The sequence below is a fragment of the Cupressus sempervirens genome, chromosome 6, assembly GCF_028749045.1.
Source record: "Cupressus sempervirens isolate cs-2001-9-10 chromosome 6, ASM2874904v1, whole genome shotgun sequence".
NCBI lineage: Eukaryota > Viridiplantae > Streptophyta > Pinopsida > Cupressales > Cupressaceae > Cupressus > Cupressus sempervirens.
This window is the reverse complement of record NC_143123.1, coordinates 471,423,150-471,440,820: the sequence shown is the minus strand read 5'-3', so window position 1 is coordinate 471,440,820 and position 17,671 is coordinate 471,423,150. Positions and strand designations below refer to the sequence as shown.

Genomic DNA, 17,671 nt, shown 5'->3' with positions numbered 1-17,671 from the left:
TACTCCAACAAGCCAAAGCAATTTGGGCCCTCAAGATTTGAGGAGGAAAACATGGAATTAGCTCCTTACAATTTCCTTGACTCAAGATCAGCTATGTATACATTGCAGATGGAAGATTGACAAGCATGAATTATAACGAATTCATGTCTAATGTAAGGAATAGTACAAGACGATATATGTTGATCATCACACAATAAAGTTGGAAGGAGGAGAAATGTTACTTAAAAGGAGTTATCCTCTTTGAAATGATATAAATTTATAATATATGCTTTTATAAGGGAAGAGAGAGAAATGAACTTTCGGAAGGCCTCAACCCACAAAGAAGAAGCTCAAATACTTGAAGAACCCCTATAAACTATGAAGACTTCGTAGTAGATGAAGAATCCCCAGTTGATAAGCATTTGGAACATAACCAAGAAGTCATCATCATATTACACATGGAAGGAAGTAGATACTAGAATGTACAAGACAATGGGATTTGGAATAGGCTAATTGAATGCATTATGTATTATTGAGAGAAAATAATTTAGAGCTACATATGCTTAGGGTTGATTGGGAAATTGAGGCATCTCGTGATCAATTCAAATATAGACGTTGACATCATTCATGCATTGGACTTGATAGTAATTGAAAACTCTATAAAATGAAATGAGTGGGAATTTTACATTGTGGGGGGAATAATAACCAATGTTCCATTCCCACTTGAGCCATCTTTAGATAGGAGATGTTCCATTCTCAAATATCTATGGACCCTCATGTCTAGATAAGTATTCTTATTGTTTACATCTATCTACTCACTATAGTCTCTCTCTTATTTGTAATTTTATACATACTGTATGAGTTATTTTCCTTGATCTTTTCCTTTGTATCTGAAGATGATTTTGTAGGAAAAGAATGGTAAATTGGGCATATTGTGCAAAACTCAATCTTATGACAGTAGCTTCTAAGAAGTTGTGATCTATAATTCATTAGTCATCTGATGATCTAGCTGGATAAAGTGAGGCTCATGAAGCGAATACACTTGATGATTGAGATTATGAATATCTTTTCATATCAAGAGGGAGTTTGATACTTCATTAGAAGCAACCTTAGACAAGGAGCTCAAAAAATTGATACTTAAAGGGATTCTAAAAATACATATGTGACTACATGATTTTGATGGGCCTACCCCTATATACATCATAAGGAAATAACCACTTATCATTGAAGGTTGAAAGATTAATATCAGATTCAGAGAGTCCAAGAGGCATCCTTGGGTGAAGAGAGTCTCAGACAAAGTAACTACAGGACTTGACTTCTCAGTATCATTGTTTAGAAGGAGAAATTTTGAGATGAAATCTTTTGTGGATGATATCTTTCTATGAGGAGAAGTTTTAAGTGAAATTCTTAGTAATGTACTCTCCTCTATGAGAGAGAAGTTTGGGGTGAAAACCATGGTTCCACCCTGTAGTAACAGTTATTGTGGGTCCATCCTATGACTTGGTTCATGGTGGATATCATGTGAGTTACTACATGATGCTGTTGTGATTATGTCATGAAAGGTGACGATTTTTCATTGATGTATATATTTAGAGGGGACCTATTGAAAGGTGATGATCTTATCAATAGTTGGACCTGTTATCATAACAGACTACATTAAGTTGTTCTTCCAGAATGTCGGAAGTTATGATAACGAACGTTTCATACAAAAGGTAACTATTGTAAGGTGATGATCTTATCAATAGTTTGACCTATCTCCTAGATATGTTATATTAATCTATAGCACCAAAATGTGTTGGATGTCTAGGAGCAAGTGTTATCATGGTTCCTTGGGCCAGATTTTGTTGGACACCTTGATAACCAACTCATCATGGTTCTTTGGGTCGGATTTTGCCGAACACCATGAAATTAATTTGTTATGGTTCTTTGGGCCGGATCTTGTTGGACACCATAACTAAATCTATTATAGACCACACTTAAGGTGGTATTTAATCATGTGCTTAAATTCTCTCTTTGCTAAAGAGGGAGTGTTGAGAAATTTAGCCTCATTGTGAATCGAAGCAAATTCCATATATAATATATGTTAATATATGTGTGTGTTGATGGATTTATTTTGATATCCTTAAATATGCCATTCTAGGAATATCATACTGAGATAATATCTCTTCATATACTCGAGAGCATAATATGTTCTATTTCAATCCTCCCTAACTAAGAGGGAGTGTAAAGTTTGTATTTTAGTAAGATTGATATGATCATGAGATTCATTATTGATGATAAATCATCTTTAGATAAATATTCTTATATATATATTATTATATATATTATATGTATAATATATATTACATATATTATATTATATATATAATAATATATATATTATACATATAATTATTTATATTATTAATATACTAACTAATGATGATTAACTATAGAGACATGTCTCTTCTCTTCATGATACATGTCTCCTCTCATATTTTGGAGTCCTCAAATCTGCATTTGGAGATCATCAATAACAATGACCATGATTCTACATTTGTAGAAACAATCCTAGAAATTAACACAACAGACTCAAAGATATGGAATGCTCGGGCATATCTCCATAAGATCCCTCATCTAAAATTTCCTCCTGTTCATATGCCACATGCTGTTCCACTTCATCTTCACAAGACACTTTGCCATGGTTCTCTATTGTTTCATTGCATAAAAGATCTGAAATGGATTTGAAGTCTTTCTTGGGTGCATTTTCTTCTTCATGTATGTTCGCATTGTCCTCAAGGAATATATAAGAGCTATATTCTTCATTTCCTTTTGCTAGTTCACCATATATAGGATCAAAAAATTCTTTGAATTTGTATCCAAATAGATCTCTTACTATACTTAAACCACAATGCACATCTTCAAAAAACATGTCATCCTTCTGAGAAATGTATGCCCCTTTTGGTTCATTGTTTTCCTCCTCATGAAAGTAATATGGATTTGACAAAATGAACGAATTTTCTTGCTCATTGAATGTTTCAACAGACACTTTTGTTGCTTTTCTGTGTATTGAATTTTTTTTGACCACTCTTATGCTTTTGATATTCCATGTCTAATAAGGCTGAAATCTCATCCACACTGAGAGAATACTCTTCGTCATTTCCTCACAGTCTAATTTCTTACCAGTCTAATCATGATTGGATTCTTCTTCAATTGGATCCAAAATTTCTTCTATATTTGAATCTGAAATATCATAATGTTCTTGCGTTACTTCAGTGCATTCTTCCTCATTGTCACCGCCTTCCATTATCTGAAAAAGAAACGTCAAGTCAGGATCATTTGGTGAGACTCCTAACTTACATAAATTTTCTTATGATTCCCTTGCGTGGAGGCATGATGGTTGGTGGTATTTCACAATAAATGCTTGTCATCCTCAGAAACAAATGTGCTGAAGACTCCCCTTCAACTCTATCCAAATTGAGAAAGGCATCAAGTGGAGACACGTTAGGACATTCTTCCATGCTGTGACTTTGATCTTCATATATATATTTTCTTCTTCTTGATCATAGAATACAGCAAGGAACCATTACTTCAACTCCCTCCATGATGAAATATTTTGTGTAGGCAATAAGTCAAATGCCTCCATTGCAAAATCCTTCAAGGTTCTGACAAAAAGCCTTATTGCATGACTTTCCAAATCCACTTTGTATGCTTGTAAGAATCTGTAGAAAGCATTCAAATGATTGAGAACACATTCACTGCTATCTGCATGGAATATGGGTGCAATAAGTGAGTCTTAAATATAAGCCATTAGGATCATATTTGAATCTTCCCAGGTCCAACAATCTATCTTTACTTGGAAGATATTGTTTCCTTTTCTTTGGTTGGAACATTTTGCAATAACGATGTTTGCTCTTTCAAGAATAAGAAAAGTACATCTCTTTGAGTCACTTCCCTCAGTAGAGTCACTAATGATCTAGACACTTCTTTTGTTGAAGTACTAATCAAAACACAATAGAGTTGCCACCACCAAATAGAGAAAATAGCTTGTCTTCAAGAATCTAAGTTCTTCCCACCAGTAAAGTACACATCATCGAAGATCAAACCTGTAGCAAAGGCTTGAAGAAAAGATAATACAATGCTTCTACAAGATCAAATCTTCTCATAACAAATTAGAATTTATGAAACAAATTCATAAAGCTTGAAATGAAATGCATTTTAATAAATGTAAACACTTATGAAGATTTCAAATATATCGAAATGTTTTAACAAATCAAATAAACTTTAACTCTATTTGGTCTAAAATCAGAAACTCTTAGGTTTGTTTTGCAACTGTCCGTAGTAGAGTTGCCAATCTGTTGGTTCCCAAAACTGCAAAGTCCTACGAGTCTTGCCAACTCGATACTGGGATATCCAATCAGTTATGGCCAACTTGACAGAGCTGAACGATGTAATCTAAGTTCCCTGTGCTTCTGGCTTTGCAAGGCCAAGGCGGGTGCACTTAATCTTGAATAAGTCACTAAAGTCCAAGATACTTATAGCAGATTGGTTAGAATGCGAATGCAGTAAAGCTTCCCAAATGGCAAGAATTATAGAAAACTTTTAAACTTGCAAATTATGAACTGAGAATAATAAATGAATATATGAATTTTTAAAAATAAGAATAAGTATGGATTAATTCAACAAATGAATATATTAATTCTTCAAAGGCAAGATATGAATTAATTGCCAGCGTATGGATTTTTAATCATGAATAATGTAAAGACCAGTGCTAGAATTGAAGGGCAAATAGATATGGCCTCAAATTTAAAATAATCTAGAATGTATTTTAACTCCTGTGGTTTGGAGACAAACCAGACACAGATATAGAAATAATTAAATATTTCACTATATCTATGATGTTTGATTTTAAAATGCGATAATTAACCCTATCCACTTATCTATCATATAAATCATTTATAGAATTTCAAATTTTTTTTTATAAAGGACGAAACTTTATAACATTTTCAACTCTAAAATCTAAAATAAATAATTATGCTTACAAATGATGCAGGAAATAAAATTTGCAATAGAGACACTCCTTACGGAATATCCATCCACAACAAATTAGTCTAGAATAGCAAAAAATTTCATCCAATGATCCAATATCCATGGGCTTAGTTCAACCTTCCATTTCTTTACCAAATGAAAGAATAATATATATATCAAGAGTGCTTATATGGTATGTGAAAATTTGTAAGAGAAATATCTGAATTGTCCCCTCTTAGTTTTACATCTCATATTTATAAATAAGTGAAGGGATGTGAAATGAATAAACGCACCTCTTCATTTCACCTAATTGCAACTGCCTAATGCTATTATGATAATTAAAACTAATCAATCATGCAAAAGATCGGAGGTAGTTTTTGTTGTAGACGCACTTAGCAACCATCGTGATTTTCATAAAATCATCTTATTTCATTAACGGCAATAATAATAATTTCTTCAAAACCGTCCCTTCTGTTTTATTGCATGTTGCCATATAGAGTGATATTTTCATTCCTGGGAGTGTAGAAGCTGATAGACGCAATGTTTAATTAATTGTGCCATCTATTCACAATGATGGAGATTTTACACTCCATTTTGCATCAAAGGCTCTTCCTGGAGGATAAATCTGGATTGCCAGATTGACAACTAAGCACTTTATTGACCACTCTTGCTAAATTTTGTAGTTTTCTTTCATCGATTCTTACCAATTCATTACAAATTCACCACTGGACATTCACCTTTGCCTTTCCTGTGTTGTTTTCTATGTTGTTGGTGTCTTCTTCCTCTATGGATCAACTCTTGAAGTCATTTGGCAACATTTCCAGACACTTAGCAAGCAGGCATCTCTCAATGTATTGGACCAAAGATATGTTGAAGGATTACGAAAACCTCATAGAACAGTTCATACACATCATTAAGATTTCCAGTAACTAGTTGGAGTTTGCCAATCTTTATCATATCTCAAGCATCAGAACAGACTGTGGCAGAGATCTTCACTACTGTGTGTTTGTCAATATGTCTGATATTTAGGCACTTTGAATAGTGTTGAAATGCGAAATGTGTGCTTATATGAAACTCCCTTTTCCATATTCTTCTGATCACGACGTTTAAGTGTTATGAAGCATATTTTTTGAATATAAGTAGTGGGTAAGATCTGAAGATTTTCTCTATGCCATGGTGCTTAGGACTCTAAAATTTGCCAAAATTTTCGAGTTCCATCAGGTCCTTTGCTTGTCTTGCCGTTCCTTGTGTATGCCCGATAGATACTTTGTTATGTATCACTGCATACTTTAGAGCTGTGTCACAAGGTTCGCCGAATTTTAGCCATGAGGTTCGAAATTCAGCGAACTTTAAAACATCATAAAAAAATCGTTAAAATCTGCCCAAAATTCGTCTGCATATTCAACATCATCTTTGAAAAAATATTTTTTAGGGTTTTCCACGTCTTCATTTTCTTTTCTGACACCAACAGGTTTTATCCGCATTTATTGTCGGTCGTTATTTGCATTTTATTGTCTCAGATGGGAGGGAGAAACTACCCACGGATGTGCAGGCAGTAAATTTGTGAATGAGATTCCATCCAACAAAGGATTTTTAAAATATTGTGGCCATGATTTGTAGAATGTCGTGGCTGTTGAAGAAAATGGAGGAATGCGGGGCATCGGGTTTCGAACTAGGCTTTTCCTTTTTGATGAAAATATTTTTAGTGTTGGGTATTTTTGTTTTCAAAATTTCTAATGTTGTTTGTATTATATATTCATATTGTGTTTTATACTTTGATAATACTATTTTATAAGTTAATATTACCTTTATTTATTTTTATATATAGTAGTTTTAAAATAATGTGTTAATATTATTTTTATTATTATATATAGTTGATATAATATATTAGTAAAATAAATATTGAAATAAGATTACATATAGATACTTAATATATATAATTTACATAATTTTAATACTATTCTCTATATAATGTTTTTATTATATATATATATGAATTGGTAAAAGAAAAATGAATTATTTATTTTTCTATGTTATATTTTCGTAAAAAATTTAATTCATATATAGTGAATTTAATTACGAATTTTTTCGAATTTTTTGTCCTTCCCGAACTTCATCCGAATTTGATGATTGTCGAATACGAACACAAACTCGAACCTTGTGACTTAGCTTTAGAGTTCTATTTTATATTCTATCCAGCCTGTTCGATACCTATTATGTCTTAGGAAGACTGTTGTATGTATATCTGATGCTTGTATATTTGTCGCTGCAAGCCAAGACTTGAACATTACTAGCTGCCAATATATATCGCTGAGGTTTGTGACTTAAAAAGATCACAATTACATCTTTGTTGCTTGTCCACTAATCTTCTAAATTCACAAATTGCCTATCATATGAATTCGACCATGTCTGAATGCATGATGAATACTTTGACTCTTCAATCATTTCTTTGTTTAAATACCCCCAAACTCAGCCTTTTGTTGACTTCCTTTTAATTGGCATTGGACTTTTCTAATATATCTTTCAAAGGCACACATCTTATATATATGTCTGCATGATACAGCAAATTCTTGCTGTCTTAATCTAGTCTTCTATGCTCGGTTATCCTTTGCAAGTCTCCTTTTATAGGTAATTTTCGTGCAACACACTTCTTCCTTTTAACTCTTTCTGTGGCTTTCTTCACCTATTTTATTCAACATACATAGGCCTCGAAGGCTTCCAATTTTAGTGTACATATTGACCGTTTTTATACAACACACTACACTCTCCTCTCATTGTATCTAAATTCTTCTTAACTGCTGGAAACATCTGCATCTTCTTAATCATTGCTATCCCTTTTTCTTATATCATTAACAAGATGATCTTGTATACATCGGCTTTGGTCCTTTCACACTGATGTTGGTGACACTTGCCCATGAAATCCTTTGCCACCAATTACAATTCTTCCATCACCTCTGTTAGACGTTGTTTTGTTTTTCATTTTCTGCTCATGTACAGATTGTCCCTATCCTCTCTCGAACTTCAAATAGAATCATTCAACCATTGATTTTCCATGCATGAACCAGCTGCTAATTATTATTATAATGTTTGAGTTTTTTGTAATCTTATCTCTTTTTCAGGGTTTTCAAATAGATGGGAATTTTAGGTCAAATCTGTGGCTCGGTTTAGTTCAAACTGCAGTTAGTCTGTATTTAAATTAAAAAATAAAATTCTTTTCTTGTGTGCTTAAGACTAAAGTTTTATATCTGAAAAAGGGGATTTTTATAGTGCTTGCTAAAAGTGAAAATCTCAGTTAGTGGGGAAAACTTCATTTTAGGGCATATTTAGCATATTTTACCCACTTTAGAGTTTTTTTTTTGGTTAGGGGGTTGCGGGGTGGGGGTTGGTTGGGCATTCTTTTAGACTTATTGAACATTGCAAGCCTAAAAAAATCACATTGTTTGGTATAATTTGGTATCTCTGGTTCATGCTTATAGGTCATGTCATTGCACTTAACCTACTATATTCAGTGCCCAATCTAATTGCAACAACTATGTTTGTGGCACAACCCTATACAATTTATCAGGGAGAAAGTAAGATCATATTTTTTTGAGACTATTCCCTCCATTCATTACCCATTCATCTGCTGTCTGACATAAACCTTCACAGCATGAACTTTTGAGTATTTAGGGAAGTAATTCCTGCATACAAGGTTTCTTTCTAAGCAGGTGTCATTTATAGGGAAAATCCTTTTCATATCCTGCCTAAGCGCCATGCACTACTCTGTCCTTTTTAAGGTCTCATTTATGTATCAATGAGTATATTGAAAGGAGCAGAAAGCCTAAATAAAGTTTCTAATCCCTATGCAAGAGCATCCTCAGCCTTGCTATGAATCGTAAATATCCAAAAATCGCTTATCTGTCAGCTAAAAGAAATTCTTTGACTTTGATAAAAAAAATGATGTGATAACTCACTTGGGGACAGTGCTGTAGGCCGAGCAATGTGGTCACTGCAAGTTGCTCCTTTGTGGGAATAGCATGGGAAGAACCTCCTTACAATGATTTGAAAGATTTCAAAACTCCACGTAATAATAACTGCAACTTGATCTTAATAAAGTCTGTGTTGTTACCTCCTACAAGAATCCTTGCATATACATTGATGGTGGCTGTTCCATCCTGATTGTCTTATTATGGTTCGAAGTGTGAAGCTTATTAAACTATATAGCTCAGTCAATTTCTTGAATAATTTGAAGGTGGATATTTTGATAAAGATGGTTCTAAGAATCCTTTTTTCAACATCTTAATCACCTAAGGAATAGCACAAAATTTGAGTAAAATATCTGTTGTCCTGTTGTGGCGATGCTTACTTATAATAATAGAGTGTAACTTTTTACTATCAATGTGCTTTTGTCTCACATCTCTTGAATTTCAAATATGATTTCTATTAGTGGCGAGGCAACTCATTTGTAGAATTCATATCAGCTTTTATGTTTAAGATTTTTCCAGCACCTATTCTTTTTTTGTTTTCATAAATTAATTCTTTTGCAATCAATTGATCTGACCCGTAGGGTGTGTAACTTAATAATGTCACCCTTTACTGTTCAGTGTTAGTGTATATTTTGATATATATTAACTATTAAGTCACACTTTATTGTTTGGTGTTAGTGAATATTTTGATATACATTAATAACTTTATTAATGCCATACCAGATTCCAGAAACATTTTTCAGAAAGGTATTGGAATCAATGGAGAAAATATACCTCAACAAGAATCCAACAGCTAGCGCTATTCTGGACCTTGTCCACAGATTTGATGGTGGTCAACTTTGCTACGATCATTTTGCCTTCCGAACATTTAATGTATGCATAATTGTCACTTAATGTGAATTTACATAAAAAATTGAATAGCATTTTTCTTATGATCAAATTTTGATTTTTGAATTGATGAACTAAATCCTTTTTTAATCTATTTGTACTATACTCTACTTTTTGTCCTCAAAGGTTGATGGTTGTGGAATCAGTGCAATGGCACAAATTTTCCTTGATTTTGGCTATGTTGTACGTGACGAGTTAAGATTTCCTCAAAAGAATTTGAGAGCATTGTGGTTTTCTCCTCCTGAGAATCTTTTGGATTGCAAAGGGGAAGGTGTTTGTGGACCATTGCCAAGAATCTTTATCTCAGAGCTCCTTGTTGAAAAATTGAGCCCTGAAGCTCAGGTTTGTGATTTGATGATTCTGTTTCTTCTTTTACTTCGATCTTTGCAATGGATTATATAATATATTTCTTTTTAAAACATGAAATCTACATGGTTTAGCATCCAATCTCTTCTTTTTTGTATCTTTTGGGTGTTTGATTGCCCTCTTTAGGTGTTCTTCAATTGAATCTGGCTACCTTGAAGAAAACAACTGCATGCTTGTGGGACCTTTAAGCATTGTTATAGTAACTTTATCTATTTGGATTAATGAAATTGACTTGAGTTATGCTCCGAATTTTAATATTACCCAATGTGAAATCAATTTTTTTAAAGTGAAATCTGTCAGAAATCTGATAGCTTTCTATTCTACAATAATAATCTTATTCTTAAGGGCAGGATCTTTATACTTGTCTTTTTTTTGAGACCAGGCAATAGTAAAGAAATATACAAATTTCTCTGCACATGGGAACAACTATGCTGCCCTTGCAAGTGTTATGGGTTCTTTGACATGGCCAACACCTTTGTTCTCTGATTATCAGCTGCTGGCGAGGTAACATTTCTGATACTTCCCTGCGACAGACTTCATAGCTTTAAGGGATTTCAGATGTTCTAAGTTGATTAACACTTGGCAAATTCAGGATGTTATCTTTTTTAGCTTGACAAAAACTTAATTTTTAATTTCAGAATTTGTGGAGAGTTAGGTGACTGAAAGCATTCACATTGTTGATCTAGATAATTGTTTTATTGTATTCGGATACAATTAAGGGGGTACTAGTGGACCCTCGGCCACAATCTGGGCATTAACCAAGCCCAGTAATGGTGGGACCACCAACAAGGGACCCCATCTCCAATAGAAGCAAGATCCAAACTTCCAAGAATGATGTCCCAATGGGAGCATAAAAAGACCTCAACTCAACCATTATATATATGTATGTATGTATGTATATGTATATATATGTATGCCAATGTGTGTGTGTATTTATGTATTTATTTGTGTATGTGTGTCAGTATTCATCGTTCAGAAATGGATGATAAATTCAGAATCATTGTCATAAATTTACAAATTGCCTCAAAAGAGCTTTAATTTATATTGATATGAAATTTATATTGGTATTACTTTGTTTTAATGCATTATTTTTATGCTATCAGTCAAGATTTACAGTGGCCCATTTTTGGTAAATTTCTTAAAAACGGATAGGAGATTTTCCAAATAATTTTAAATATGTATGACCAACAATAATTTCTTTTAACCAGGAGAGATGGTAATAAAGTTAAAATTCAAGCATCTTAGAATGTGGTCTATAAATTATTAAATGACTTATTTGATACAAAATTCTGGACTTCGAACTATATTAGTCAAAAAACACTGCCTTGGTGATGTGGTGGAGAAAAATATAAACATGATTTTTTTTCCAACTTGGTGTTATTTTCGACTATGATCAAAAGCAAATAGCCATTTTAGATTCATTTCTGCACTGTGGGTTTTGGTGACTTCTTTGGAAACATCCTTCCAATTCTTAAATTGCTCATAGTAAATACTAAATATGTTTGCCAGTTCTGATTTTTTATCAGACTTCATATTGAATGACAGTCTTGTTTGGATATTTAATTAGATTTTCTTATGGTATGCATACTATAAATTTTTAATTTCTGCATTTTGCAGGGAAAGTGAATATGCAGCATGGACTCTTGTGAATGGGTATGCCTTGAACCATTTGACGATTTCTGTGCATAGGTTGAAATCTGATGTTAGAAAAATTGAAAAGCTCAATGAGCTTATCCAATCCAATAAGTTTAAACTCAATTCAGAAGGAGGTATCTTGAAAGGTGAGTTATTCTTCAATCTGCCTTTCGAATTTCATGATCTATATAGGAAAAGATAGGTATGCACTTTTCTATAATGGTTACCATGTATTCAACACTTACTAGCCGGCATGGGTAGCAGAGTTGGCTTGGGCCTTGGGTTTTCTCCCTAGTGGTTTCGGGCTTGACTCCAAAGCCCGGGTTCACCTGATGCACCTAGTATGCAGGCTGCTTGGTACATCCCCAGGGACCAGTCTTCCCTTAGCTCACCCCAAATGGCTGCTGGGTTAGGTCAAAGGGATACCTTGTGGCAATAAAGAAAAAAGAAAAAAAAGCTTACACTTATTATAGTTTACACTTTACTGTAATCTTCTGATTGAAATAGAAAGCTATCCTCTATTAGTTGCCCTCTTCAATTCAAGCGGTTTTACTATTTGCTAACTTTATTGAACTCTTATGAGCAGTCAGCCCTGATGGTCGATTGCTACAAAGCTCAACAGTGGCTGATTCTATGGTTTTTCATTTTTCTGATGGAACCTCTGAATCTGTACCCGCTTCATACATTGAATTTGCTGAGAGGCTGGTATCCCCCGAATATGAGAACTTACCAGATGAGAAGGTATCCACGAGACATACAAAATACCTTTTTAATTTCTTTTGATAGGAATTATCTAGCTTTCAACATAGCTGTAATTGTAATAAGTTTTTATGCTATTGTTTTTATGATCTATGCAAATTTCTATCTTTATAGTCTAGCTCTTTTGATCATTTACCATGATCCACCTATCATCTTATATTAACACGATCAAAGATGATGCTTTACATGATCAAATATTTTCTATCGCTTGAATATTACATATATTCACCTAATTTGTGAATTATATGTTAATCATTAAAAATCTAAATACATTGGATCCATTACAGATATATTATGGGGGCAGAGCTATATCTCCAGAGATTTTTCTGTTGGATCTTTGGATGAAATAGATAAGCATTGATTTATTATGCCATTAAATTAATGGCTTTTCATTTTCAGCATAGGATTAACCTCAACTTTTTGAACAGTTATGATTTTACAGTTGTCATTAATATAATTTCAAGTTGATGTTGTCAATTGTTGATTCACAGTCTTTTGTGACCATGAGCTAAAAGAACCACCTAGTAGATTTTAAACATTTCACCATGCAAAAAGCAACAGGGTGACCCAGGCCTCTTTCAATGGCAAGATTCATTCTTTAAAATCTCATAGAAACATCTGAGCATCATGTTAGGGACATTTTGATTTTATTAATCATCATCACCTGTTTTACCTTAAATACCTTTGCCATGGCTTATTATTCAAACTCAAAGACTGACTCAGTTAAGATGATATTATTGAACTTTGATTATTTATTGTACTGCCATTTGTGGACCTTTTTTGTATCAAGTTTATCTAAGTGGACAATAGCATGGAAATTTGAGAATACATAATGCAATTTAGTAGTTTGACTAATTTACATCAATTCACATAGGGCTTTACCAATAATGTTATAGGCATAGCCATTAAAATGAGGGTCAACTCTCCATTGTGTACAAAATGAAACTTCTGTTTCTGAATAGGGTGTACAACATGCTCATCAAGCAATAGGTTAAACTTTTTTATATTGAATATATTTGCAATCTCAACTTGCTGTTTGTTATGAATAATGTTTTGTTCGGTACACTTTTTGTCTTTTAAATCATCATCTCTTGTTTTACTTTGTAGATATTGGAGTGCCATAGGCGGGATGGATTTGAAGTTGGCAATGCTGACAAGATATTTGAGAGTACATCTGCAGATCAGATATGCCAGAAAGTTGCTTGAAGTGTATATGTCTCAAAGGGTGTGTGTTTTGTGTATATATTCATTGACTATGACAGATTCTGATAACTATTATCTCCATATTGTTGTCATATCTTTATAGCATACTGATAAATGGATCCTAGAATTAAAAATTATGCAATGCAACTAAATATCACTATAACTGGTGTGTGGTGCTTGATAATAAAAGGATTTGTGGAAGATTTGGTTTTGTTGTGCTACTTTATATTTCAATTTTCACTGACAAAGGAGATTTTTTTGACTTACTATATTATCCCAAGTTACTGATTCAATTGTGGATTCCAGAAGCGGATACGGGATGTGGGGAATTTTTTTTTTTGGATGTGGATGTGGGAGGAAACGCGTGTATCTATATATGTGTGTGTGTGTGTGTGTGTGCAAAGAAATGTAAGAAATATATACAAAAACAAATCATTGGATAGTATGACTATGATAGTTAACCCTTTATCAAAATTCAAGATATTTCAAAATTCATATGATATATCAATATGTGCTTGTCCAACATTAGTCTTAGACAATAAGTTCAGATAGGTCATGTTCAAGATTCCAACAAAATAAAAACATAGTTAATGATTGAAGATTCAATCAACTTGCATCAGAGTTAGTCTCTGAATAATAGGGATTCGCAAGAAAATCCACATTCTCATCATCATCTCCAACTGCTGAAAGATCATTTGAACCAAACATGGTTCCACTTATGCTGGATGCACCACGTGCCACACTATCATCATAACCGACTCCGAGTGTAGTAAGATCATGAAGTGTTGCATCCAAATCTGTACACTCAGGAGGTACATCCCAAAGCTTTGTTTCCCCTTCCTTGTAATGATCATTCTAACATGACAAAAGACGCAAGTTGGTGTGGACAAAGACCAAGTCCTCATCTTTCTTGGATCCCAACCGGTTGCGCTTCATTGAATGGATAAATGACTATGTAATCCAATTCCTTTCAGCAACATAAGAACTAGCAACTTAGATATTTGTCACAAAACATACAAACAAAAAGAAAATTAATTTTAAAGAATGTGTGAAACACTAATTCTAGATTGCAAGTGTAAACATAAAAAGTTTAAAACAAATTTACAAAACAAAATAAAAAACTTACTTGTAATAGGACCTTGATTGCAAGAGGTTGAAGATGCTTGAAAGGTTGACCATACATGTACCACCATGTGATAGCTCCCATTCTATTTTAGTCCTTTAGTGCAAATGACGACTACCTTAACCTCGAAGCAAACAACCCAAATTCTTCCCTCAAATTTTAATGCATTTCTTCCAATGGGAAGAGTTTTCTAAGAGCTTTGTGGCACCCCTCGACAACCTCCTCATCCACAAATGGTGCAACTCTACTCGACATACCAACTACCTCCTCACTATAGTACCTAGGAGATAAGGCATATGCAAGGAGGTGCAATGGGGTAGTCATCTTGTGGATAATTGCTTGCACTTGTTTGCATAACGCTTCACTTTGTGTGGGGTAACCCAAAAGGATAGTTGCTCTGTGACTGGAATGGAAGGTGCCTCCCACTTTGATCTTTTAGCACAAAAAGATGTTTTTAAGGAGGTTGGAAAGATTATAGACCTGACAAAGACTGTTGGGGAGAATACTGGTTTGGTTTTCCCCTCGACGAAGCTTAATAAGGACTCACCATTGATGGTGACTGAGGGGACTTCCCCTTCCTAGGTTCCCTTGGTTATCCCTAAGATTGTTTGTTCGAAGAGGAATCAGGAAGCTTCGAATAGTCTTTCTATGGATAATCAAATTTCTGTTTCTTCTGCTCGGGTTCCTGTGCTGAAGAATAATTCCTTTGTTAGTGAAGTCGTTGAGGATATTCTCACCATCTCCCATGTTGAGGAAGCAGTTTTGGAAAAGGATAATTTTGAGGCCAACTGGACAACAGTTGAAATTTTTTCTAAGGGTAGGAAGAAAAATAATAAAAAAGAGGATGAGGATACTGCCCCAGTGAAAAGCAACAAGAAGGGTTCCAAAGTTGATTCGAAACCTATTAAGGGTAAGTCTGGTCAGTCTAAGAAAGGTGGAGCCATTGTCAAGAATGGTGATGTTGGGTCTTCTCCTTCTCCTGTTGGTAGACGTTCGAATCAGATTATAAGAACAGTGGAGGCTATTAAGAACATTGCAGATGGTAGTCAGAGAACTATCCTTGACTCCAAACATTTTTTTAAATTATGAAGATCATTTCATGGAATATAAGAGGGTTAAATAATCCTCACAAACAAGATGTTTTAAGAAACATGTTTAGGGATAATAGACCTGACATTTTTGTTATCCAGGAAACTAAGATGCTAAAGGAGAAGGTGGAAGGTCTTTCTATTTTTAAGGGGGGAAAGATTGTTGGCAGTAATTCTGATGGAGCTTCTGGAGGCTTGGCTGTTTTTTGGATTAATAAATGGATTCAGGGGGATCTCATCTATCATAGTAGAAATATGATGAATGTGCATTTTGTTAATACAAAAGACAACTTTAGTTGGGTTCTGACTAATGTTTACGCCCCCAATACCAAATGGGGAAGGAAGGCTTTGTGGGAAGAAATTTCTTATCAAAGAAAGTTTTTTGCCAAGGATAAGTGGCTGGTGATTGGAGATTTTAATACCCCCTTAAAGGATTCTGAAAAATGGGGAGGTAATCAGACCAATCTAGATAATAGATTGGATCTTATGCATTTTATTGACTCTCATATGCTTCATGACATTGAGTTACATGGGATTGAGTATACTTGGATGAATAGGAGAATAGGTAAGGATCTTATTCAAGTCAGATTGGATCAGGCTCTTATTAGCAATGAGTGAATTTTGAATTATAAATGTTCCCTTAGTGCCCAGGTTAGGGTTGGGTTGGATCACTATCCTATTTTCTTCTCTGTTGATCAATGATTCTTCAAGAAGAATTTCCCCTTCAGATTTGAAAAAATGTGGACCCTCCATCCTAATTTGGAGAGTCTCATTCAGGAGTGGTGGAACATTATGTTGAGGGTACTGCTTTGTTTAGAGTGGCAGCTAAATAGAAAAATGTTAAGAAAAACATCAAAATATGGAATAAAACCACCTTTGGTAACATTTTTGAGAACAAAAACAAGATTGTGGAGGAACTCAAAGACATTCAAGACAAGATTCAAGCTGATGGTTATGAGTTGGTATCTAGGGAAGAGGAGAGTGATAAGTTGGTTGAACTTCATGATTTTATTACTAAGGAGGAAATGTTCTGGAGACAGTGATCCCAAAAGGTTTTTTTTAAAGAAGGTGACAGGAATACCAAGTTCTTTCATATGACTACCCTCAAGCATAGGATGGCTAATAGAATTTCCAAAATTAAGACAGATGATGGAATGACTGATAATGAAGATGCTATTAAAAGGGAGACCATGTTGTTCTTTTCCAGCTTGCTGCAATGTGACCCTGTCCTCAATGCTGAGAAGCATAATTTGTTCCTAGACTGTATTCCTTCGTGCATCTCTGAAGCCCAGAATTCTTTTCTTTTGTCCATACCTTCTATGGAACAGATTTCTAAAGCTGTTTTCTCTTTTGAAGGCGATAAGGCCCCAGGTCCTCATGGGTTTCCTCTCCTGTTTTTTCATAAATTCTGGCATATTATTGGTTCTGATGTTTGTAATGGGGTTAAGGAATTTTTTTGCTCAAGAAACCTCCTTAGAGAGCTTAATGGTACTTTTATTGCTCTTATTCCTAAGAAGTCGGGTGCTGATTGTATGGATCAGTTTAGGCCTATCAGTTTATGTAATTCTTTTTTATAAGATCATATCCAAAGTTTTGACTCTTAGAATTCTCTCTATTCTTCCAGTTATTATTTCTAGATAGCAAAATGGTTTTGTTCC

The 17,671-nt window shown here is 34.1% G+C and overlaps 1 protein-coding gene across 1 annotated transcript in view; it reads left to right on the top strand.

Annotated features, from left to right (window-relative positions):
• Window positions 1–14,003, top strand: part of LOC149553099 (2-oxoadipate dioxygenase/decarboxylase, chloroplastic/amyloplastic-like) — a 43,854-nt gene extending 29,851 nt beyond the window's left edge. The window contains exons 2-7 of the mRNA XM_089788606.1: window positions 9,675–9,824; window positions 9,966–10,181; window positions 10,588–10,709; window positions 11,823–11,986; window positions 12,427–12,581; window positions 13,707–14,003. Coding sequence (XP_089644732.1) covers window positions 9,675–9,824; window positions 9,966–10,181; window positions 10,588–10,709; window positions 11,823–11,986; window positions 12,427–12,581; window positions 13,707–13,805 — 906 coding nt within the window. The 3' untranslated portion in view covers window positions 13,806–14,003. The remainder of the gene's footprint in view (window positions 1–9,674; window positions 9,825–9,965; window positions 10,182–10,587; window positions 10,710–11,822; window positions 11,987–12,426; window positions 12,582–13,706) is intronic.
• The last annotated feature ends 3,668 nt before the right edge of the window (window positions 14,004–17,671 follow it).